The sequence below is a fragment of the Elephantulus edwardii genome, unplaced genomic scaffold (assembly GCF_000299155.1).
Source record: "Elephantulus edwardii isolate Elephantulus edwardi_28Jun2011 unplaced genomic scaffold, EleEdw1.0 scaffold00052, whole genome shotgun sequence".
Classification (NCBI taxonomy): Eukaryota; Metazoa; Chordata; class Mammalia; order Macroscelidea; family Macroscelididae; genus Elephantulus; species Elephantulus edwardii.
In genome coordinates, this window is record NW_006399802.1 from 460,891 (window position 1) to 486,410 (window position 25,520).

At 46.2% G+C, this 25,520-nt stretch overlaps 2 protein-coding genes across 2 annotated transcripts; one reads left to right on the top strand and one right to left on the bottom strand.

Annotated features, from left to right (window-relative positions):
- Nucleotides 1-709: 709 nt before the first annotated feature.
- On the top strand, nt 710-18,593 carry NPR2 (natriuretic peptide receptor B/guanylate cyclase B (atrionatriuretic peptide receptor B)). The gene is made up of 22 exons (XM_006886827.1): nt 710-1,379; nt 2,146-2,351; nt 8,783-8,896; nt 9,191-9,326; nt 9,535-9,629; nt 9,855-9,987; nt 10,222-10,306; nt 11,157-11,277; nt 11,431-11,505; nt 11,715-11,792; nt 12,022-12,126; nt 12,248-12,319; nt 14,601-14,760; nt 14,943-15,098; nt 15,174-15,342; nt 15,491-15,637; nt 16,097-16,220; nt 16,389-16,457; nt 17,736-17,910; nt 17,982-18,080; nt 18,312-18,403; nt 18,528-18,593. Exons 1-22 carry the CDS (start codon nt 710-712, stop codon nt 18,591-18,593), a joined length of 3,147 nt encoding a protein of 1,048 aa, XP_006886889.1.
- A 462-nt stretch (nt 18,594-19,055) lies between these two features.
- On the bottom strand, nt 19,056-21,411 carry SPAG8 (sperm associated antigen 8). The gene is made up of 9 exons (XM_006886945.1): nt 21,369-21,411; nt 20,712-20,804; nt 20,574-20,626; nt 20,260-20,475; nt 19,961-20,135; nt 19,723-19,768; nt 19,526-19,640; nt 19,350-19,412; nt 19,056-19,250 (listed from the first exon to the last, which is right to left on the bottom strand). Exons 1-9 carry the CDS (start codon nt 21,409-21,411, stop codon nt 19,056-19,058), a joined length of 999 nt encoding a protein of 332 aa, XP_006887007.1.
- Nucleotides 21,412-25,520: the final 4,109 nt, after the last annotated feature.

The window sequence follows — 25,520 nt, forward strand, 5'->3', positions numbered from 1 at the left end:
GGAGGAGCCGGAGCGCAGGAGCGGGGACGCGGGCGGAGCCGCCGCAGCTCCGGATGGGACCAGCGCCCAGGGCCCGTTAGTCCAAGCGGCAGCTTCGGGAGAAGCCTTCGCAGCCCGAGCTGCCCCTGCCTTCCCCTCCCTCCGGCCCAGGCCTCGCTTCGCGCCCCGCCAGCCCATGCCCCCAGACCTTCCGCGGCGCGGGCACCCTCCCACCTCACCCCTGTGGTTCTGTTTTTTCCCTGCTCCCTGCCCTCCGAGCCCCTTCAACCGGGAGGTCCCCCGCAGGCCGGTCTTTTGTACCCGCCTGCCCCCACCTATCCCCACCCCATCCCAGCCTCAGATCCCCTTTTCCTTCTCAGCTTGAGATCCATCAGAGCTACTTCTGCTCCCCCCTGCACTGCCCCATCCCACTCTCAGGGCCCCAGGTGTACCCTCCCCCTGCTCCTCCACTGGTATGTACCTAGTCCTCAGCCTTTGCCCTTGGCTGCTAGACCCACTCCTTCCCCAGCCCTGAGGCTTCCCCCCCCCCCACCCCACCCCACCCTCCCCAGACCTCAGCACTGCCTGGGGTCCCCCTGCCCACTCAGCTTATCCTCACGTCTCTTCCTGGCCCCCTTTCCAGAGTGCCAGGCTGGGTGGTGCTCACGACTCCCCTGTAGGCCACAGTGGCCCCAGGTCCTGGGAGTGGCGGGGCCACTGCTGGATCCCCATGGCACTGCCATCACTCCTGCTCTCAGTGGCAGCTGCCCTGGCAGGTGGGGTGCGTCCTCCTGGGGTGCGGAACCTGACGCTGGCGGTGGTGCTGCCTGAACACAACCTGAGCTATGCGTGGGCCTGGCCGCGGGTGGGTCCTGCTGTGGCACTGGCTGTGGAGGCACTGGGCCGGGCACTGCCCGTGGACCTGCGGTTTGTCAGCTCTGAACTAGACGGCGCCTGCTCTGAGTACCTGGCACCCCTGCGTGCCGTCGACCTCAAGCTGTATCATGACCCAGACCTTCTCTTAGGCCCTGGTTGCGTGTACCCCGCTGCCTCTGTGGCCCGCTTTGCCTCCCATTGGCGCCTTCCCCTGCTGACTGCCGGCGCTGTGGCCTCGGGTTTTGCCGCTAAGAATGAGCATTATCGAACCTTGGTTCGCACGGGCCCCTCTGCTCCCAAGCTGGGTGAGTTCGTAGTGACACTGCATGGGCACTTCAATTGGACTGCCCGCGCTGCCCTGCTCTACCTGGATGCCCGCACAGATGACCGGCCTCACTACTTCACCATCGAGGGCGTCTTTGAGGCCCTGCAGGGCAGTAACCTCAGTGTGCAGCACCAGGTGTATGCCCGAGAGCCAGGGGGCCCTGAGCAGGCCACCCACTTCATCCGGGCCAACGGCCGCAGTGAGTGTGGTGCTGAGCTGTTTCATGGTCGGGGGAGGAGGGTGGTGGTGTGCCTGGAGCTCAGCACTGGGAAATTGTAGTTGGAGACAGGTGTTAGGAGGTGTACCTGAGGGTTGACAGCCCACGTGGGCAGAGCACTGTGAGAGGGCTCAGTCATCATGAGGGTAGTGATGGACATGCGGCCCATTAAACAAGGAATGAGATGTCATCAAGAGTGACATCTGTGTCCAGGAGCAGCCAGAGTAACCTAGGGGTGTGAGTGTGCCTGATGACCACTCAGATGGATGTGCTTGTCCGGGAGCGGAGATTTCCCAGATTGGGGCACCAAGGACCCCTGGGTGATGTGGAAATAAGGGGGACTCTCAATGGGTTTGTAGGGGCTGAGCAGATTTCGTTGGGAAACATAGGTCATTGCTTACACCAAGTGCCTTTGAGCCAAAGCAAAGGCAGGGAGGGTTTGGAGGGTGAAGGAGGCTGGGTAGTGAATAGCAAGCAAAGCTCTGGGGAAAGGAGGGGCTTGAGGGTGGTGGGCCCCTTCCTCTGGGGTCTAGAGTCAAGCTCTGACTTCTGCCAGATGGTCCAGATGGCCCCAGGGTCCGTATGAGGAGAGCCTTCAAGGGGGGAGGGCAGGAACATCTGCTGGGTAGTTGATCAGTTAGCACATGCTGTTCCTGGCTAAGTTGGAAATGGAGATGACTCAGATGGGAGGCTACTGGGGACCTGGATGCCTTCTGAGGGCACTCCTTTGTTGTGTACCTGCTCCCAGTTGTGTATATCTGTGGCCCTCTGGAGATGCTACATGAGATCCTGCTTCAAGCCCAGAGAGAGAACTTGACCAATGGGGATTATGTCTTCTTTTACCTGGACGTCTTTGGGGAGAGTCTCCGTGCAGGCCCCACGCGCTCTACGGGCCGGCCCTGGCAGGACAACCGCACCCGGGAGCAGGCGCAGGCCCTCAGAGAAGCTTTCCAGGTATCATTGGAGCCAAATTAAAGAGGAGGGGCAGAGAGACTACACTGCAGATTCCCTCAAGTCTAGCTGCCTTAAGCACTGTGCCACCATGGCTCCTTTCCCAAAACCCCACAGGAACCCCAGGAATAGGGCAGAGATTCTGATCTACAGAAGTCAGGTGAACAGAGGCTTTTCAAGTCTATTGTCATCCTTTCTTATGTCCCCACTTGTGTGACTCTTTCTCATTGTGTCTGGCATGATTGACTGCCCACAAAGGTCTTAGGGCTCTGACTGTCCTAAGGGACAGAAGGAGACTGTATGGTAGGAGAGAAGAGTTCAGGAAAAGATAAGCCTTCGTCCCTGAAAGGGCTCCGTCCATTCTGGAGAGGCAAGGCATAACGGTGGCACAGTTAGATACAAGGATGAGAAAGGACAGGATTATATGCCATGGCAGAGTCACTAAGAACTTTACACGGCTCAGAGGAGAATGAATCTTTGTGGGCTGATTTTAGGAAGGCTTTCTGAAGGAGCACGGGTGACCTAGTGGATAAGGAATTATGCTGACATTCCAAGGCAGGTGGTTCAAATCTACTAGCTGCTTTGTGGAAGAAAGATGGGCATTCTCCCTTGTGATTTACAGCTTCTCAAAGCCCTGGAGGGCCAGCTACAAGTCAGTTCCAACTTGACAGCAATGAGTTCAGCTCTGTTGTTATGATGGAAGTGAGATTCTTTTGTGACTTTAAAGACAGATGTCACATTCATAAGCAGAGTGGGAGAAGGAATCCAGAGCAAAGAGAAAAAGGTAGGAATGTTTGAGGGACCAGGAAGATACTTACCTGACAAGAAAGGAGAGTTCATTTGAGACAGATACAGGAAATAATTTGCAAAGATGTAATTAAACTATGGAGAAGGCTGAATTTGACATTAAGGCACTTGGCTTGAATCTGGTAGCCTTGAAGCGTCTTGTGAAGATAATAGTGACAGAATTCAAGTGGGATTAGAAAAGGAGGATACGAGAGACAATGGGACCAATGATAAAAAGGAGTGAGATGATATGGACTTAAAGTTGGATCATGGTAGTAGGAATGATAAAAAAATGGATTTGAAGGGGGAAAGACCCATAGGAGAAACGGAAATGATTCTGTTCATTTCACTACTCTGCACAAAACTTTCAATGGCATTTCCTAAAGAGTAAAGCTCCAATTCTTTGTCATGACATTTAAGACCTTTTATAGTATGCTTCGCAACTCCTTTTCCATTTTTGCCCCATTTTAACTATTTTGGCTGATTAGACCTCTCTCTCTAGGCCTTTGAACCCTGAGCCTGCCTCCCACCCTGCCCCAGCCTTTGCATTCTTTGCTCTTCTGTTTTCCCTTCCCTCACCTCAAATCTGTCTCTCAAAATCGTAACCATAAAACATTCTGATTTTCTCACCAATTTTTCCATTAACTTATATACCTGTTTTAAATTTATCTATCTATAGCCCTCCTTTTGCCACAAAGGATTTGAGGTAGCTTTATGGAATGCCCTTTCAACTCGGAGATTCTTTGATTCTAAGTAGATTTGCATAAGGGCTGGACTTGGGTGGCCATTCTTCTGCAGTGAGTAAGGTTTTATGTGGTTGTGATTATATATTTGGTTGTGACTGACTAGTGTGTCTGAGTGAATGACATATTTGTTTGCATGCCTGAGTGTAGTCTGTGACTGTCACACTTGAATAGGGGCAGTGGCAGATTCTGTTTATGCTATAAATTCTGCCTAAGACAACCTTCTCACCTTTGTCTGTTTGGATAAGGCTTGCATATTCTTGAAGGCTTAGGCCAGTTATTTTCCCTGAAGCAACAACCCCTGAATCCTTAGGGTGGTTTGAGTTTCCTACTCTTATGTTTAACTCCATCACAGAACTTACCACATTCTTCAGTCAATGTTTATTCATTGATTCATTTGAAGACTGATTCATTCTACTGGTATTTATTGAACATCCATTCTGTCTCCGTTACTATGCTAGGCTGGCGCTGCATACAGTGAAGAACATAACAGAGATCTCAACACACTTTCATGCCATCATGTCAGAACTGACTCACAGCTAACCCTCTTTTGGGTTCTGAGACTTTAAAACACACGTGAGGAGACTGACCATCTTTCCTCTTCAGAATCACTTGTGGATCCAAAACACCAGAGAGGGGTACATGGCCTTTGGGATACAGGAGCATAACTCCCTACAGACTATGCCATCAGAGCTCCCTATGAAAGATATATTGTTGTTATTGTGTGCTGTCAAGTTGGAACCAATTCAGAACTGACCCTCCAGCAGTTTTTCAGAGGCAGTTCAATCACATGGGAAAGAGATTGCCTGTCTTTCTCCTATAGAATAGCTGGTGGGTTTGAATCATGTGTCTTTGGGATTGCAGCACAGCTTCTTACCAGTAGGCCACCAAAGCTACCTATGAAAGATAGAGTTCTTTTTTTGAGTTTAAATTGGTTAGAATGAATAGAAAACACACACATATAAGCAAATAAATGCATAGGGGGGAAATGTGCTACGTTATTATGTAAAAGAATAGGTAATAAGAGAAAACAGTAATACGGGGTTTATACTTTATTAATGTGGTCAAGGGAGGTCTCTTTGACACGTCTGGAAGGGAGGAATCATAACCTTCTAGACTGTATTCTTTTTGGCAAGGAAAAAACTCTATGTGAGAATTCTTCCCTGCCAAGGATTCTTAGCACTTGGGATAAGGGGAGGAAGGATCTAGTTAGCTAAAAAGCAGTTGTACTAATTGATAGACTCTGAGGTCTCCCACTCACTTTAGGCATGATTCAGGCAGAAAAACAGAGAGGGAGATTTTGCTATAACACGAGAAACATAACAGACACTAAGAATATGTTGAATGGAGAACCAAGGCTTTGAGGCAGAGCAGTGGGGAGGGGATGATGAAGTACCCTCTAGCAAAGCTACTCATGTTCTTCTCAATGATGAAGCAGGGCAGGAGATGAAGGAGGTTGAGTGGTGAGCTCCATCTATAGAATAGAGAAGAGCTGTCCCCTGCAGAGATATCTGCCCTACTAGGATCCCAGACCAGGCCAGAGGTAGCTGTGATGAGGAAGGAGATGTTGACATAGATGCCCAAAGCTTTTTCTGGAGGGCATCACACTAAAGAGAAGGGCCCAATGTGTTCTGGACACTAGCTCCTGGGAAGAGTCCTCTAAAATAAACTATGTTCATTTGACTTTTCTCTTCCATTAGGGCCATAGCTGCTCAAGGGCAGAGACTGTGTTCATCTTTTTATTCCATATGTTGTTGTTATATGTCAAGTAGGAACCGACTCCAGCTGACCTTCCAAGTGGGTTTTCAGAGACAGTAAATCGTTTGGGAGGAGACTCTCCAAGTTTCTTTCTCCAATGACCAGTGGATTTGAACCAAGTGCTCTTGGCTTGCCAGTTTACTATATATTTGTTGAACTGAACTACAGTGTGGGCGGCAGAGATGACGATGGGACTAGGAATTCATTCACCTATAGAGGAGTAGAGCTGGCAGACACTATAAACCAAAATGACTGGCCAGAATAGAAAGGAACATGTAGATACAGTGGAACAAGATAGCATGCGACCATCTACAGAGATCCAGAGGCCCAGGCTGGACAGTTGAAGACTAAAGAGTCAGAAATAGGCAGAGGTTGTAACCTAAGTGGCCAGGATCAGGTTGGCTATGGGTGGGGACCACCAGCAGCAAGAATGGAAGTAAGCAATGAACAGAGGCAGTGCGAGACAGAATCTTCTCGAAGATCCTTCTTTGTCAGTTTAGTGCACTGTTGACAGTGCCTCCTGCCTGTGCCAGTCTCCCTGTGGGTGGCCCAGCAGCAGCGGGCAGCTTCACCAGTGCACTTTACCCAGGTGCTCTCCTGACTTCCAGGCTGGCCACCCACCAGTGCCCTATTTTTGGTAGCTCTGCTTGTTTTTCACCTGGGATCCACTGTGAAGTGGGACAATTTCATACCTCCAACACTTTCTCTCTAGCTCCGAGGCAAGAACATAAGCTCTTCGGAGGTTTTTTTGTTAATTTTTTTTTAATTGCTAGTGACCACAGCAAAACAGAATCCAGCAAAGCAGTTTTTCAAAATGTTGTCTTGGGATCCTGGGGATCTCTGGAATTCACTTAGGAGACTATGAGGTCAAAACTATTTAAAAAATAATACTAATAAGATGTTCCTTGCCATGGTCACTTACTTTCTTTCAAGACTCTGCTGTGGAGTTTTCCAGAGATCATGTGACATGTGATGATGTCATTGCTCTCTGGCCAATAATGGAAGGTGTACTTGTATATGCTTGTTTTAAAACTTGATTAGTTTTCATTTCCAATATGATAAATAGTAATATTTTAATGAACATAAACTCTCTTTGTAGTCCTCATTGATGTTTAAATGTCCTAAAACAGTAACTGTCCTTCGAGATCTCCTGAGACCAAAAAGTTCAACAACCTATAGTCTAGCAAACAGCTGATCTACAAAATGCAAATCCATTATTATCAATTCCAAGTCACAGCAACCCTCTAGGTCAGAGAAGAACTGCCCCATAGAGCTTCCAAGGCTGTAATCTTTACCAAACCAAGACTGTCATGTCTTCTTTCTATGGAGTGATTGTTGGGTCCGACTTGCCAACTTTTTGGTTAACAGCTGAGCACTAACTACTGTGCAATCAGAGTTCCTAGAGAATAAAAACTCAAAGAGCCATTACAGTGATTATCAGGTTTCAGAGGCTGCAAATACTATGTGTCAAAAAAAGCATTTAAACCCCTCTCTTCAGCCTTTACGGAAATGTACATTGTGTTATCAAGTTGCCCCAAATGATGGCTATAGAGGAAAAAAATGTGTTTCTAAGCACGGTCATCAATTTAAAAGTGTGCAGTAACGTGTTAAAGTGTTAAACATGATCATTTCCAGCTCTTCTGCTGACTTTTTTACATTACTTATCAGCTATATATCTTACCACTTTTTAAATCATTGCTACAGGTGTTACTGAATGAAATCCTTCTGTCTCTATTCTCCTTCCTTCCTTCTCCCTTTTCATTTTGTCTGAGAGTGGGAGAGTGTTAGAAGTTGTAATCAAGCAGCCAAATGTATCAGTAAAAATAGTTTTATCTTGAAACTAACTCTAGAGTCTAACAGTAACCAAGAAACCAAACTAACTGCCATCAAGTCAAGATAACTTATGGTGACCACCGCCCCATATGTGTCACAATAGAACAGTGCTCTATAGGGTTTTCAATGCTGGTTTGGTTTATGGGTTTTTGTTGTTGTTTTGCTTCTGCAGAGCTTCCAACCTTTCAAGTAAGCAATTGAGTGTGTGACCCCTCTAAGTAATCTAGGGTTTCCCAGTCTAAGATAATGAATGAACTATTATAGATTAGAATATCACAGCATCTTATATCTTGAGTGAACTGATGGCCAATCACATATTTAGTATTTCTGTGACCTACATTTACTTTATGGCAGGAATTTTAAAAACTGGTAGAAATTCCTGGTAAGAAACTAACAGATTTTCCTCGAACATAAAGTCGTGCTTCACAAAACATGTAAGAATTGCCCCCAAGCCCCCAAAGAAATATTGTGTGTCTTGGGGAGAAGGAGGCTGGTTTCAGTGACTCTGTGTGCCTGAGGCCAATGCAGAAGGAGAAGGTCCTAAACTGAGGGAGGAAAATGTGTGCATAATGGGAGGTAGGCAGAGCATTTGTTAATGAGAGACAGAGGCCTATGACTGCAACTGAGATCATGCGTGTGGTTTATCTATAAAATTTCCATGAATGCATGACTGTGTGTGTCTCTGTGATACATGTATGGTAGGCTGTGATACATAGGGCCACTTCAGGAAGCAGCACTGCGTGCTTGTGTAAGTATTCCACACGTTATGCTGATAAACTCATACCCTTTCAGAGGTCGTTTTGCTGTCCCTAAATATTCCCGTTAGTCACTGTCGGGCCTGGGATCTCTTTGATCAATGGGTTATGGCACTGCGTTCCAGTTTGCTGGAAGAAAATGTAAACATTACTGATAACATCAATAGTAAGGAACACCTTAAAGAATGGCTGTTGGTCAGCACTGTCCTTGACAGTGAACAGGTGAGCAGGATGGGCTGGAGCATTGGGCGAGCTGTGGTGGCCTAGTTGGAGCGCCTGGTGATAGGAAGATGCTGGACTGGGTTGGGGGATGATTTTGACTTCATTTATTTCCTAGTTTCCGTTTTCCCAGGACCAGCCCTAGCTACATTTCATGGAGGATGTTGCTTTCTCCTCCAAGATGAGTTATACATATACACGTACAGTTCAGCAAAGGATTCTTTTGGCATCAGGCTCACCCATGTGCATATTTCACGTCAAGCTTCCCTATCCCGACTCCTCTCCTCTTCCGAGGCCCATCTTGAATCCTGCTCCCTTTCCTCCATGTGCTGTGGTACAGACGGTGTTAGTGATCACATACAGAGAACCCCCAAATCCTGAATATCAAGAATTCCAGCATCGTCTTCTGATGAGAGCCCGGGAGGATTTTGGTGTGGAGTTGGGCCCCTCCTTGGTAAGTAGGTCTCTCTTTGTGAGACAGTCAGGCAGGAGTTAGAAGAAGGCCTCCCCTCCCTAACCATCAACATTTGGTCTTGGCACAAGCCCTACTTTAGGGGCTGTGCTCTGCCCTCTAGGCCTATTTCCTTTGCTGGGGACTAGTTAGGTAAGGACCAAACCTTACGAATGAGAGGAGGGAAGAAAACCAAAAGAAAGAAAAGATAGAAGGAGATCCCCAAAATGGGGAAGCGGTTGGGAAAGGGGGTCCCTTAAGACATGTGGAGAAAACTGTTGAAGTTGCCATCCCCAGATGAACCTCATTGCTGGCTGCTTCTATGATGGGATCCTGTTATATGCTGAAGTCCTGAACGAGACAATACAGGAAGGAGGCACTCGGGAAGATGGACTTCGAATTGTGGAGAAGATGCAGGGAAGACGATACCATGGTAAAGAAGAGGGTCAGATGGAGGTCAAACTGGGAAGTCGAGTGGGCAGAGGAAGATACAGCTGCCAGGGGTCAAGAGGGAAGTTAGTGGGGTCAAAGGACATGCATGGCAGAAGGGGATATATCTGAAAGAGAATCAGGAAACAGGTTCTGAGGTAATTGAAGGGATTGTGGGGTAGATCTCAAAGGGGTACTCTTTTCTACCTTAGGTGTAACTGGACTGGTTGTTATGGACAAGAACAATGATCGGGAGACTGATTTTGTCCTGTGGGCCATGGGAGACCTGGACTCTGGGGACTTTCAGGTGATGGGGGAGGAGGTGGGGTAGAGAGTGTGGACCCTACAAGTCCAGCCGGCAGGGGTTCAGTGGGAACAGACTCAAAGTACTAGAGGCAGACATGTATTTTCTCTGCTGGTGCTTCATCCTAGGTGGGTGGCAAGTTGGGGAGAAAAGCAGCAAAATAGCTAAGGTCTGGAGAGGAGGTTGGCGAGGGCAGGCCTGTGGGCCCAGTTTTCTCCTTCCTCACAGCCTGCAGCCCACTACTCAGGAGCTGAGAAGCAGATTTGGTGGACAGGGCGGCCTATTCCATGGGTGAAGGGGGCCCCTCCTTTGGACAACCCCCCCTGTGCCTTTGACTTGGACGACCCATCCTGTGATAAAAGTGGGTGTGTGCAGGGACCGGGAGCAATCTTTCCTCCCTTTACTGTCTGTTCTTTGACCTCCACCTTTACCACTTCCCCCACTCTTAGCTGTATTTTTGCCTCTACTTCTCCTCTAGTCCTTCCAGACTTCTTTTACTCATGAAATATACCTGCTCCCTGAATCCTAAGCATCAACACCCTCTCATTCTTACAGCTTCACACAGTCTTTCTCAGGATCTCTCTTTCCCCTCCAGCTCCACTTTCAACTTTGGCAATAGTGGCTTTGGGCACAGGAATAACCTTCATCATGTTTGGGGTATCCAGTTTCCTCATTTTTCGGTGAGTTCTGGGCTTTTTACTGACCTGCTCCCCCCCCACCCCATCACTACACAGGCTTCTTGCTGATGCCAGGTAGTCCCTATAACCTGTGGTAGGAGCTGCAGGTCTCTTAGTTTGGTAGTTGTCTTAGACCTAACATCTCTGGTCTTTCTTCCTAGTTGTCTTTTAGCCTCGTTTGTTAGAGAAAGCTCTGTTGGCATAGTCCATAGGGAGTTGCACTGCTCACCCAAAAGTGGCACTTCTCTGGTGGTTTGAATCCATGCTCAACTCTGTAGGAGAAAGATGGGCAATTTCCTGTGGTGTGATTTACACCAAATCACTCCAAATCAAAACTGTAGGGTCAGCTGTGAGCTGGTTCCAACTACATGACAATTGAGTTTGTGATTTTTTAAAAAAATTATTTGGTTAGAGGGAGCTCTGGTGGCCTAGTGGCAAGAAGCTGCACTGCAATCCCAGAGGTATGCAGTTCAAATCCATCAGATGCTCTGCTGGAGAAGGAGGGGCAATCTCCTCCTGTACCTGTCAGATCCGATTTGACAGCACACGCACATACATACACAAAAAAAAATTGTTTAGTTTTCAGTTCTAGACAGTAAGTATATATTGAATGGGGTAGGTAAAAAAAAAGGATTTTTCTATGACTACTTCCATTTTAATAAAGGACTTTTACTCTCAACCCCTATGCTTGTAAATGAGCATAGAAACAAACAGCTGTATAAAGAATGCATCTTTATCTTTCAGTCCCGTCTCTTGGGGGTAACGTAAAGGAGCTACAGGGAAACCCTGCAGTCCCAAATGCGGGGTGGTAGGATTGGGCTTGCCAGTCGACTGAGGCATGTAGTCCTTACAGAAAACTGATGCTGGAGAAGGAGCTGGCGAGCATGTTGTGGCGCATTCGCTGGGAAGAACTGCAATTTGGCAATTCAGAGCGCTATCATAAAGGTGCAGGCAGTCGCCTCACACTGTCGCTGGTGAGCCATCGTCTCAGCTGTCCTCCTCCTTCCCTGAGTTCCTGTCCTTCCTTCACTGGACCTTCCCCAGCACATCGGCCTGTAATGATAGCCCTACCACCACCATCTAATGTTCCTTTCATCCTTCCGCCTCCATGTTGCCCTTGGCCCCAGCGGGGATCCAGTTACGGCTCGCTCATGACAGCCCATGGGAAATACCAGATCTTTGCCAACACCGGTCACTTCAAGGTGAACAGTCATCTGCTTCTTCTGGTCCTCGCCATTTCATCCTGTCTCATTCCCATCTGCCACCTCTGCCCATGAAACTCTGCCCCTCATCCTTCTCCTCGCTGCCCAGATGAACTCCCGGACACTCCCACAGTCCTCCTGTATCTCTTAACTCTCAGCAACAACTCCTGATACTAATGTTCCTTTTTCTCCTTCACTCTCACCATCAGGGAAATGTTGTTGCCATCAAACATGTAAATAAGAAGCGCATTGAACTGACCCGGCAAGTTCTGTTTGAACTCAAACATGTATGTAATGGAATGTGGGGTAAGGGAAAGGGGATAACATGCATGGGGAGGAGGGAAGGTGAAGATTCTTAAATGGGAAATTGGCTGAAGGGCAAAGGGTTTATTTAGAAACTTTTTTAGATTGTAGGTATAACTAAGAGAAATGTAATGCTAAGTTTCTGTATCTGATTTTTAGCTCCTTTAATTCTCTTTTTTCCTATTGTTTTGGTTCTCGCCTCCCTCTCGTTAGATGAGAGATGTTCAATTCAACCATCTCACTCGCTTCATTGGTGCCTGCATAGACCCCCCCAACATTTGCATTGTCACTGAATATTGTCCTCGTGGGAGCCTGCAGGTGAGGGACAGGTAGAAGAGCTTATGGGTGGTAGCAAGGGAGGGAAACAGGTTCAAAGGTACATAATGTTATATGCCAGGAAATAGCTAATGGGGCCACGACAATCACGTTCTTTTACCAGGATATTTTGGAAAATGACAGTATAAACTTGGACTGGATGTTCCGTTATTCACTCATTAATGACCTCGTTAAGGTGAGTATTCTCCACTCGTTAAGTTTTAGACACCTTGATTCCATTTTTCTTTTTTTAAGGTTTAAAGCTTAAGGTTTTTCTCCTTCTAGTCCTATGAAAATGCAGTTAGCTCCTTATTGCTGTGGTTGAGAAATGATAAGGGGTCTGGAATATGGGAGATGAGTTTTTATCTGTCACTGGGGTCCCATACCAATAAATATTTGGTTTCCTATTCTACATAACTCAGATCACTCACCATTATGTTTTTCACCTCCAAGAGCTATATTAAAATCCTTTAACAGAGAAAGATGAGTGGAAATTCCAGACATATTTATATGTTGTTTTCCTCTTATCAGTATTTGCCATTCTTTTGTTTGAAATAATAGAAATATAAGAAAGAACATTTACTAGTAAAACAAAGAGAAACAAAATTCTATTAAACTTTGGAGCCTTCCATTCTATTGTGAACAGAGCCACAATAAACATGGGTGTGCATATATCTGCTTGGATGTCAGTTATGGTCTCTTTGGGGTATATTCCCAGTAGTGGAATTGCTGGGTCAAATGGTATCTCTATTTGCAACTTTTTGAGAAAGCACCATACTGCCTTCCATAGTGGTTATACCATTTTACACTCCCACCAACAGTGAATAAGGGTTCCAGTTTCTCCACAACCTCGCCAGCATTTGTTGCTTGCTGTTCTGTTAAATTTTGCTATTCTTACTGGGGTGAGATGGTATCTCATAGTTGTTTTGATTTGCATCTCTTAGAGCTAGGGATTTTGAACATTTCTTCATATGCTTGTTGGCCATCTGAATGTCTTCTTTGGTGAATTGTCTGTTCATATCCTGTGCCCATTTTTCTATTGGATCATTTACCTTTATCTTGTTGTGGTGTGGAGCCTTCCATTCTAATAGGAAGCTCTAGTGGCTTAGTGGCAAGGAATTGTGCTGCCAATGCAAAGGTATGTGGTTTGAATCCAGCAGCTACTTCACAGGAAAAAGATGGGCAATCTCCTCCTAGACCATTTACTGCCTCTGGAAACCCTCTGAACGGGTCAGCTATGGATCAGATGCAACTCGAAGGCACACACAGCAACATTATAAGATACTAGATCTCAGGTTTTTTCAAGCGATCCATAGGCTCATGGATTTTCTGAGGCATAAAGTTGCATAGGTTGAATAATCAAATCTCATAGCCAGAGGGCAAGCCTAAATAGATCACCGTATGTCACCAACTGAAGCTGGCTTTGATTTCTCTACTACTTAATTCTTATGAAGGTGTTTTGTGGTTTTTTTAAGGAAATTTGGGGGATTTTTATGTGAAAATTTGCCATCAAATGAGAAATAAACTATTAGGTAAAGCTGATGCTGTGCTTCATTAAAGGTGTACTGGTTAACAGGATAAAACCCTGATTCAATGGAAAATGATTTAGACAAATTCAGAAGCCTAATCATTTGTTTTCACAAATTTGGGGATTTCAAAGGTCTTGTTAATATCAAGATCTTACTATATAAAAAAGTTCAGAGAGACTACTTACTGTTTAAGTTCAGAGCAAAGCTTAGATGGTTTTAGTCAGTATGTAGAACACTACATCTCTTTTTTGTCCCATTTGAACTGACTTGTGGGCTCCCACAGCTTGATTTTTAGGGTGTATTCTGCCCTCCCGGAATCTTATAGTCCCTCAGAAGCAAATGTTCTTTCTTGTGTGGCTCCAGTAGGTCACAATCTTTAGGCTTCTGTACTGTTGTGGCCAGGGGTCTCCTGGTTTTGTCTGTTTTTCTCATCTCTTGTTCTTCCACATTCTCTGGGATCTCGCATCTCTTGAGTAGATAACTTTTCTCTTACACTAAGCCTTTCCTGCCGACCATGGTTACACATGAGTGTTTACAACTGGCTAGGCTTCCTGGTGCATCTAGCTACTCTTGATCTTCTGTCTCCAGCCATGCATTTAAAGACACATGGATGTTGTTATCATTCTTGGGAGTTCACATCCTCATAGTTTTGTTCTCTTCATGACCCAGGAAACTGATGGCTGATGGCTTTATTTAGGGTAATGTGTCTATATGCCCTCCTTTTAAACATTTCTCCTGTGCCAATGCCTATATACTGTGTATGGTCTGTGGTATCATTGTACCTGCTTTGTTCCGTAGAAACTGTTGTAAAGGATGCCTTCCAAAATTAGCCTACCAGATTCTTATGGTCCCCAAAGCTTTAAACAGCTCACTAATCCCTATCTTATGGAGAGGGAGTATCCCAGTACACATATGATCCAATCGCATGACTTGATCTGTATCCTGCAGGGCATGGCCTTTCTCCACAACAGCATTATTGCTTCCCATGGGAGTCTCAAGTCCTCCAACTGTGTGGTGGATAGTCGATTTGTGCTCAAAATCACAGACTATGGCCTGGCCAGCTTCCGATCAACTGCTGAGCCCGATGACAGCCACGCCCTCTATGCCAGTGAGGTCTTCCTCCCCCAACCCACTTTTTATACTGCTTCTGTGGCCTTGATCACCACCACCTAGGGAGGGTGGGATAGGGCTATGAGGTAACAGTAATATGGGTTGCATTATGGGAATGAGCCTGGGTGGGCAAGAAAATGCCCCATTTTAGAGACTTGGCCAGCTGTTCCTCCTTTTCAGAGAAACTGTGGACTGCCCCAGAACTGCTCAGTGCGAACCCCTTGCCAACCACAGGCATGCAGAAGGCTGATATCTATAGCTTTGGGATCATCCTACAGGAGATAGCACTTCGAAGTGGTCCTTTCTACTTGGAAGGCCTGGATCTAAGCCCCAAAGGTGAGAGTCAACTCACTACCCACAGCCTCTTCTAGCCAAGGGTCCCTGTTCATCCAAACCATTTTTCACCCCCAGAGATTGTCCAGAAGGTCCGAAATGGTCAGCGCCCATTTTTCCGGCCAAGCATTGACCGGACCCAACTGAATGAAGAGCTAGTTTTGCTGATGGAGAGATGCTGGGCCCAGGACCCAGCCGAACGACCAGACTTTGGACAGATTAAAGGCTTCATTCGCCGCTTTAACAAGTGAGCAGGCACTGAGGGGCAGGGCCCCCTGACTGCTTCATCAGTCTTGGAGAATAAGGGAGGCTGGAGAGTCCAGAGAGTGGGCTGGGGAGGAAGTCGTGGGCATCCTGGACTCATGAGCAGGCAGTATACATTGGCTTCTCCTCAGGGAGGGTGGAACCAGCATTCTGGACAACCTCCTGCTGCGCATGGAGCAATATGCCAACAACCTGGAGAAGCTGGTGGAGGAGCGTACCCAGGCCTACCTGGAGGAGAAGCGCAAGGCTGAGGCTCTGCTCTACCAAATTCTACCCCAGTGAGACCTGTGCTCCCCTTCCCACGTTTTCCTTTGGGATCCTGCTCCTGTGTTCTGCTTCTCTCAGTTCCTTGGGAACTCACTTATCACTTACAGCTGTGCTGTTACATCTTGTTATAATGAGCCCTACTGGCTGTAGATTAAGTGCTATCATTCTACCTCCAAATAAGCTGTGCAGCTTTCCTTCTGGTGTCCAGTCCCTCCTCCATAGTGCACAACTATACGTGCCCTTGTTCCAGTAAGTGTATGTAAAACAACCTCAACTAGAAGGAATTAGTCCCAACAGGGATCCTTTCCCAGCCCTTCACCACATGTACCTCACCTTGCCCTAGACTGTGATGTCTTTCCAGCCATGTTCCTTCTCCACTGAGCTCAACTTTCATGTTAGAACTCATTCCCACTCCACGCTTCCTTTCTCTCCACTTTGAGTTAGGCTCAAACTGCTCCCTTACTTCCTAGCTCAGTGGCAGAGCAGTTAAAACGAGGAGAGACTGTACAGGCTGAGGCCTTTGACAGTGTCACCATCTACTTCAGTGACATCGTTGGCTTCACAGCCTTGTCAGCAGAGAGCACCCCCATGCAGGTGAGAACCATGGGTAGGTAATGGGACAGGGACGGGGTGGGGGGGCTTTGCTGGGTACAGGGAATAGTAGGGAAGTTTGATCTGGACTTCCTGTCACAGCTTAAGGGTTAAGAATTCTGAAAAGGTCAGGTATAAGTCTCAGGGCCTGTGCTTTCCCATCTCTGTTAGGTGGTGACACTTCTTAATGACCTGTATACCTGCTTTGATGCCATAATTGACAACTTTGATGTCTACAAGGTGAGATCTGGGGCTACCCTTCTAGTGAGACCCTTCAAAGCCCAGCCTCCCCACACTTTAATGCACCTTCCTTTTCTCAATCTCAAGCATCTAGTGCTCTTTGTAGACAAATGTGGCTTTGGCACTAATGAGACTGTTAGTCTAGTCTAACTTCTTGTGAACTTTAGGCTTCTCTGATCAGAACCATCACTATTCAGGATTTAGCCCCTGCTAAATCTGTTATTTCTTTGCCTGAGCATTTAGAGTAGAGAAAGATATACTGGGAGGGAGCCAGGTTATGAAAAGTATCACTATAAAGCCTTTAGTTGCTATAAAGCCTTTAGTTGCAAACATTGAGTTGGCAGAGGATGACTTTGTTGTGCTTTGGAACAAAGGAGATCTGGATTTGAATACTGTCTTGGTTACTAACAGTGTGGCCTTGAGCAGATAATAGCAGCTTTGTAAGCTTCAGTTTTACTTGTGAGGTGGGAGTAAAATACTGAATGGAAAGTACCTAATAGTGTATTTGGCACCCAGCAGATAATGTAGGTCCATTCCTTTTTGCCTTACCTACAACAATAATCTGTTATTATGTAACAAAGAACTTTCAGGAACTCTTTACCCTGATTCATTAATTATCTGTATCTTTCCCCCCTTACCTTTTAAAAACTATTTCCTGAACTCCCTGTGCCCAAGCTTTAGACCTATCTTTATCCCTTACTACAGTCTATTTCCTGAAAAAAAGAGAATTGCATAACTTCAGTATAATTGATAGAATCACGTGCTTGCTTCCTTGTCCTTTGAAAGCTGGACGAAGGCCCATTGCAGTGGCCTGCTTTACCTTCTCTAGAGCCTGCTGAGCTCATTAGTTTACCATTTTCTTGTTTTCTATTTCCTAAAATCAGAATATGTTTGCCCATGTCTTACTGCAAACAGGTGTCTATTCATTCAACAAACATTTACCAAGCATTCACTGGGTTCAAGAGTGGTGACGGTGGGCACAGATCGATGGTGACCAGTTTTATAAGAGTATATGGGAAGGATCGTATGAAACACAATATATGCAAATTCTGAATCCAAACCAATATAAAATTTAAAGCAAAAAACCCAGTAAAACATAAAAAAAAGTAAAAAATTAAGAGATTTCCTTGACTGCTTCCTTCCCCTCTCAGGACCATGGCAGTTATTTTCAGTGTTCTGGATCCTAGGCTGTCAGGATGACTCATAGTGGCATTGTCCTCTAACCTATTCCCCCTGCTACAGACACAGGTAGGTGATTTTTAATCTCCCTCTCAAAAGGTGGAGACAATTGGAGATGCCTACATGGTGGTATCTGGTCTGCCGGGCAGAAACGGCCAACGGCACGCTCCAGAAATTGCTCGTATGGCTCTGGCATTACTAGATGCAGTTTCTTCCTTCCGCATCCGCCATCGGCCCCATGACCAACTGAGGCTACGCATAGGGGTCCATACTGGTAAGGTGGATTCTCATCCTAGCCTTCATCTTCACCTATTCCAGGATCTCCCAACCAGTTTTCCTTCACAGGCCCAGTCTGTGCTGGGGTTGTTGGCCTGAAGATGCCCCGCTACTGTCTTTTTGGAGACACTGTGAACACAGCTTCTCGAATGGAGTCTAACGGACAGGGTGAGACACTGGCTCAATCTCAGCCTCAGCCTCTTTTGCTCTCTTCTGTTCACCAACCTGAGAGAACATAGTTCCTAATTCCCCCATCCTTGAGATTATAGTTCTAGTAAATGTCCACTGGGGAGACTGAAACCTTCCCAAGGGCTGGTTGGTTGGGTAAAGCTCTTTAGTACTGCCAGCTTTTCTGTTGCCTTTTCTTGACTGTTCTCTCCACCATCCCTCCCACCCCAGCTCTGAAGATCCATGTCTCTTCCACCACCAAAGATGCCCTGGATGAGCTAGGATGTTTCCAGCTAGAGCTTCGGGGGGATGTGGAGATGAAGGTGATGACAGGCTAAGGAGGGGGTCACGGAAAGGGAGGATGAAGTGCTTATGGGTTCCTGGGGGAAAGAGATAAAGGGGCTGATAAGAGTAGAATCAGAATTATCTTCATTTCTCTGCTTCTAGGGAAAGGGAAAGATGCGAACTTATTGGCTCCTGGGGGAGCGGAAAGGACCTGCTGGACTCTTGTAAATCCTACTTCATCTCAAGTCTGACAGTCTCCTGTTGTTGGTACTGGGTAGGCAGTGGTTTTCATCTCATACCAAAAATGGATGCTGTCATGAGAATGAAACCAATGTGCACAAAATCCTTACCTTAGCATGGAGGTTGCAGCTCAGCCTTGTACATATACTTACTCCTTTTTAGCCTCTCCTACTTCCCTGTATTCTGTAAATACCTGTATCTAAACCAGAATATTTTGGTCAAATATAAAACAAAAAGTGTCATGGCATCAAAGTCTGGGGCAAGGGCAACATCAAGAAAAGATTATGGAGTATGGACTTAGTAATTCACAGAATCACTAAATGAACACTCTCCAGATGAAGGAAAATCCTTTATGTCACATACCTTCATCAAATACAGTTAGAATTAACTTTCTGTCCAACTCTCCATTACAGATGGAAATCCATTTCACATTCTACTCTTTCCAAACCCTTAGCTAAGAGTAGTTCTCCTCCCTGTATCACACTGCCCTCCCTCCTGGCAGGAAAGGGAAGACATTTCTCCCAGTTGGTGGGAGTAATTCTGAGGTTCATAGGGCAAAGGCTGCCCCAGGGACAAGGGCACTGGTGTTGTGAAGCTGCAGTTCCTCCTGAATGGTGTGTCCAGTGTCTTGATATAACTGACACCCTATAGGGGTGCAAGAGTAAAGTGACTCTCTGTGCCCAGGGCATAAGAGAACATCCCCTTTCCCTCTCCCTTTCCCAACACCTAGCCACCCTTACATACTGGTAGCCTTGATGCCCTTTGTAGCCAGAAGGTTTCAGGTTGCTCCCGATGGTAGTCATGAGACTGTGAGGGAGAAATACAGAAAAACTCTTAGCTTATAGTCTTAACCTCTGAGCCTCATGCTGTCCCACAGCCTGGCAGCCCTGCTGTGCATTAGGGGTGGGATGGAATCTCACCTTGGTAGGGGCAGGTGGCTTTGGTTGCACCAGCTCCTTTCGGTAGTCATGGTGTGTCACAGACTCAGTCTCAAAGAGCTTCCTTGTGTGTTCCTGCTCTGCCTGCACCTCTTTACTATATAGCCCTGGGGGAAGTCAAGGCCATTCTCTCCCAATTTGTGTCCTCCCCTTCCTGCCTATCTTCCCCAGCCTCTTACCAGATCTGGTGGTGCAGAAGAATCTCCAGCATGGCTTCCCGCTTCCCTGTGGGAGAGGAGTAGATGAGTGAAGTCTGCTTAAGAAACAGGCCAAGAAGAAACAAATTTGAGATAAGGAATTAAAATCTTAGGGACTGTCTTTTGTATACGCATCAGACCATCCATAGTCTCTCTGACAATTCTTTCCTCTTTTTCTTCTTTTACTAATGGACTCATCCTAGCCTCTCATGCTTCATACCTCGAAGTGGCTGACAGAGTGTTTCTGGGGGCTGGTAGGAGTCTTTCTGGGTGGTACTGGAGGACATAGTCGACTGCAGCTGCAGAGTCAGAAGTCCTCGGTGTCCATGTCGAAAAAAGAAACTCTCAGAGCCATCCTGCATGTTTGGGACTCGATCCAGATGATTGGTGGCTCTCTGCGGGCCCCAAGTTGAGTGACCATAATGTCCCTTCTGATACAAACTACTCCTCCACCCACCACCCTCCTTGGCCAAAGATATTGAGGCTATCCCTTAAGGGGGCAGAACAAAACCTTAATACCTCTTCCTCCCAGTTGTTGAGGAGACACTGGCCTCGTGGCAATGTATCAGAGAAGCCCATAGATTTTTCTTCAACTTTTGAAGGCCTCCAAAGCCCTCGGGCACCAGGTTCTGGTACCTGTAAAAATTCCCAGGATGGTGGTTTCTGAGGCTCCAGGTAGCTTTGTTGATTCCAAGAGGTGTAATTACTGACAGGATCTGCCCTAAGATTTGTGTGCTCAGGGCCAAGGTGTGGACATGGGCCAAGCCCAGGGTCAGAGGCAGGACCAGGCCCAGAGTCAGAGGAAGCACTAGGCCCAGAGTCAGAGGCAGGACCTGGGCCAGAGTCAGAGGCAGGACCAGGGCCAGAGTCAGAGGCAGGACCAGGGCTAGGGTCAGAGGCAGGACAAGGGCCAGAGCCCTGACAAGAGCCAGAGCCAGGGCCAAGACTAGAGCTAGAGTCAGGAGCAATACCAGAGCTAGAGTCATAAAGATTGTAAGACGAAGAGCTGTTGGTTATAATACAGGGGTCTTGAGCAACACCGGAAATATAAGTAGGCTCAAAGTCTATTTTGGTAAAATCGGATTCAGAACAAGGATTTCCACTAAGGCTTATGTCAGACAAGGGATCTGTGCAAACTGGTTCAATCTTTGTAAGTGATGCAATTGGTTTGTCAGTGTAGGATGCCGCACTGGCTTCATCAGTTGAAGGAGATACTGTGGTTGTGGATGTAACTGCCAGTTCAGACCCAGTAAGGCCATCTGAAGGAAGTTGTTCCGAAATGGACCCTTTGAAGCTGGACTTTCTGTCTAAAGACCTGAAAGAGAGGGAAATCACAAGGTTGTCAAAAGCACAGCCAAGGGAGCCAGGAGACCTTCCCTGACACCCCGCTCCTTATGCCGGCTGCCACTAGTTCAGTTCTCACCGCGACTTAGAGCGCTCGGTATAGTCGTAACCCTCCATTTCCAGACGCCAGGTAACGGGTTGCCGTGGTGACGGCAATAACCCAGAGACGGCGCAGAACCACGGCTGGGCGGATGTGGAGGCGGGGCGAATCCTCTGCGGGGCGGAAGTCTTATTCCTGATGCGCTGTGGGAGGGCAGCTTTCTCTTCCCGACTGCATTACACACCAAGCCGGATTTTAAGGTTCCGCTGGCCCAAAGCCTTGCTCATGATTACTGTTTTCTTTTTGTTGTTAAGTCCTATCATGTTGAGTAGGACCACAACGACCCTACATGAACAACATATCTGAACCCTGTCCTAGCCTGTGCCATCCATCCTCACAATCTCTGACATACTTGAGCCTCATTGCTCCAGTCACTGTGTCAATCTGTTTGGTGGTGGGATTTTCTTGCCAAACTTCCAACTTTCTGAGCATGATGTCCCTCTCCAATGAGTAGCCTCTCCTACCTACATGGCCAAAGTATGTGAGACAAAGCTTTAACATCTTTGCCTCTAAGGAACACTCTAGCTGCCCATTCTCCCAAACATATCAGTTTGTTCTTTTGACAGTTAATGTGATATTTAGTGCTCTTCTCCAACACTATGTTCAAAGGCATCAATCCTTCTTCTGTCCTTATCCATTATCTAGCTCTCAGTTGCACAACAAATTATTGGAAAACATCACGGTCTGAACTAGGAGCTGCTTTTTAAGGGTGGAATTTTATGGGATGTATGTTCTGAGATTCCCATTCTTCTCAAGATAATCCACAATTTGTTGTGATCCATACAAATGCCTTTGCATAGTCAATGAAACATAGACAGATATTCCTCTGGTACTTTCTGCTTTCAGCCAAGATTCATCTGTTGTCTATGATGCCCCTAGTACCATGGCATTTTCTAACTCAGCCTGCACATCTGGCAGTTCTCTGCTGATGTACTATCCAAGTTGTTTCTGGATAATCTCCAGCAGGATCTTGTTAGTGTGTCATATTACTGATCTTGTTTGATAATTTCCACACTGTTAGGTCACCTTTTTCTTGGCTAGGGAACAAATACTGATCTCTTCCAGTCAGTTAGTCAGGTAGTCGTCCTCCAGATTTCTTGGCATGAACAGATTTCTGGTAAGCATGTCCAGGGCAGCATCTGTTTGTTGAAGTATAACAATTGGTATTCCATCAATTCCTGGGGCCTTGTTTTTTGCCAATGCCTTCAGAGCAGCTTGAAATTCCTCCGTCATCACCATAGGCTCTTGACCATATTGTTTCATGAAATTCTCTGTCAGCCAATTCATTTTGGTATAGTGCCCCTGTGTACTTCTTCCATCTTCTTCTTTTTTTAAAAAAATTAATTTTAATGACCGTTTACAGAGATTTTGGATTTCCATTCATTCATTGTTGCATTCCTCTCCCTGCCCAGCCCTCCCCCACCCAACTTTGCTCTTTTCTTTGAAAAGTAAAATTCTTTCATTGGAATATACCCCCCTGCCCCCCAGTACACCCCACTATGCAGCCTTCATTCTGGACTCTTGTCATGACCATAATACCCACTCATATATCATTTTAAAACTGTTCCCTCCCTCATCTGTTTCAATGCAGTATACATACTTTATTCAATTTTTCTCAGTCTCACCCCAACCCTGATGTCAGTCCCGTTCTACAACAGTGGCACTATGTGGTATTTGTCCTTTTGTGACTGAGACATTTCACTCAGCATAATGTCCTCCAGGATCACCCATTTTGAATAATATTGCACAAGTTCCTTGTTTTTCAATGCAGTGTAGTATTCCATTGTGTGGATATACCAGAGCTTCTCTATCCATTCATTTGTTGATGGGCACTTGGGTTGTTTCCAACACTTTGATATTATGAACAAAGCCACAGTAAACATGGGTGTGCATATATCTGCCTGGGTGACAATTATGGTTTCTTTAGGGTATATTCCCAGTAGAGGAACTGCTGGGTCAAATGATATTTCTATGTGCAACTTTTTGAGAAAGCACCATGCAGCTTTCCATAATGGTTGCACCATTTTGCACTCCCACCAAGAGTGAATAAGAGTTCCAGTTTCTCCGCAACCTCGCCAGCATTGTTCTTTGCGGTTCTGTTAAATTTTGCTATAGTTACTGGGGTGATATGCTATCTCATAGTTGTTTTGATTTGTATCTCTTAGAGCAAAGAATTTAACATTTCCTCATGTGCTTGTTGGCCATCTGAATGTCTTCTTTGGTGAAGTGTCTGTTCATAGCCTGTGACCATTTTTGAATTGGGTTGTTTAACTTTGTCTTGTTGTGGTGCTCTTCCATCTTCTTTTGATGCTTCCTGGGTCATTCAACATTCTGCCTTCAGCATCCTTAAGTATTGAAACTTGAGGTTTAAATTTGTTCTTCAGTAACTGTGCTCATGCGAAACCTATACTTGGACTAGGAAGCAGTAGTTAGAACAGAGTAAGGAAATACTGCATGGTTGAGGATCAGGAAAGGTGTGCATCAAGGATGTATCTTATCACCATACCTTTTCAATCAATATTCAGAACAGATCATTCCAGAGGCTGGAGTCTATACAGATGACACAGCCTTGCTTCCTCAAACTAAAGAGGACGTGAGGCGTTTGCTGCAGAAGGTCAAGGAAGGTAGTCTGAAATATGGATTGAAGCTCAACATCAAGAAAACAAAGATTCTCACCAATGGGCCAATCAGTAGCTTCATGGTGGACAGAGAAGAAATTGAGGATGTTGATAACTTCAACTTGCTTGGTTCCACAATCAACACTCTTGGCATCAGTGGTCAGGAAATAAAACAAAAAAAAAATTGCACTGGGAAAGTCTGCTTCAGGGACCTCTCCAGAGTACTGAAGACCAACAATGTCAGTCTAGAGACTAAGGTGCTCCCGACAGAGACCATGGTCTTTGCAATTACTGGCTATGCATCAGAGAAGTGGACACTGATTAAAGATAATAAAAGAATTGATGCCAAGGGAGCTCTGGTGCCCTAGTGGCAAGAAGCTGCACTGCAATCCCAGAGGTATGTGATTTGAGTCCACCAGATGCTCTGCTGGAGAAGGAGGGGCAGTCTCCTCCTGTACCAATCAGATCCAATTTGATGGTACACGCACAAAAAATAATAAAATAAAAAAGAATTGATGCCTTCAAATTGTGGTGCTGGAGAAGAGTGCTGAACATATTGTGGGCTGCCAAGAGAACAGGTCTGTGTTGGAGAGGGTGAAACCAAGCTGGTCCTTGGAGGCAAGAATTTTGAAGCTCTGTCTCACATACTTTGGGCATGTGGCCAGGAGGGACCAGTCCTTGGAGAAGGACATCGTACTTGAAAGGGTAGAGGGACAGCGAAGGAGAGGAGATCCATGATGAGATGGATTGACTTAGCGATTGGGGTATGGGATTAGGTGTGTCAGAGATGATGAGATTGCCCAGTATAGGGCAGGGTTCAGAGTTACTGTGCATACAGTCACTAGGAGTCATGAGTGACTCAGTGGCACATTAACAACAATAACAACATTTATGGAAATATGTTGGAGGAAACAAGAGAGTTATGGCATCAAAGCCTTGGGAGCTCTGATAAGATGTCATGCTGCCAGCCTAAAGAGAGGTCACCAGCCTGTCTGAAGCCATGTTCTGTGGGAGAAAGCTGAGCAATCTCATCCCAGAGGGTCAGTTCTGACTAGATGGCAGTGAATGAGTAGGGTGTGGGTAGGGGAAACATTAACTTCATAATCAAAACTGGGAGAAGTCATAAGACAAATTAGGCATGAAAATACACGAGATGACAATTTAAAAGTAAAATGAGACACAGAATAGTCAAAGGGTGGTATTTGTGATTCCTTCTCCAGTAACAGGAATGGGCTTCTTGGGAATGACCAGGAAGTGCACACAGGTGCCTGAGTGGCCACATCAGGGAACACAAGGCACTAGAGGTGGAGGAACATTCTAGGCAGTGACAGATCAGAGGCCACCATGTTACTTCAACAGGCAGAATTGTACCTGACAGGCCTTTCACACTGACACTCGTTTCACTTCCAACACCGCCTTAGAACGTGGCTTGGCCTTTCAATAAGGACCAGGATTAAGCAAATGGAATTCACTAGTCATGGGGACCCATAGATCTGCAGACAATTACACCTTTAATTACATGATGGGCTTCAGTGTTTCCCATTCAGATCAAGTTAAGAGGATCATACTCTTGGATTCTTTCCCCCTTTTATGTATTAATCTTTATTTAAGACATGGACGAAAAATTTCATGAAAGCTTTATTGGCATCACAGAACCCTTTCCCACCCCACGTCCAAGTATCCCAGACCTGGGGTCTTTGGTTGGTTGGTCTGGTGGT

Bases quoted from the DNA above. Each gene is read 5' to 3' on its own strand.
- NPR2 (XM_006886827.1), top strand. From the start codon at position 710: ATGGCACTGCCATCACTCCTGCTCTCAGTGGCAGCTGCCCTGGCAGGT. The intron at 9,630-9,854 runs GTGATGGGGGAG...CCTTCCTCACAG, and splicing joins TGGACTCTGGGGACTTTCAG to CCTGCAGCCCACTACTCAGG. The intron at 16,458-17,735 runs GTGAGATCTGGG...CCCTCTCAAAAG, and splicing joins ACAACTTTGATGTCTACAAG to GTGGAGACAATTGGAGATGC.
- SPAG8 (XM_006886945.1), bottom strand. From the start codon at position 21,411: ATGAGCAAGGCTTTGGGCCAGCGGAACCTTAAAATCCGGCTTG. The intron at 20,476-20,573 runs GTCCTGCCTCTG...CTTGGCCCTGAG, and splicing joins TGCCTCTGACTCTGGCCCAG to CACACAAATCTTAGGGCAGA. The intron at 20,136-20,259 runs GTATTAAGGTTT...TGGGGCCCGCAG, and splicing joins TCAACAACTGGGAGGAAGAG to AGAGCCACCAATCATCTGGA.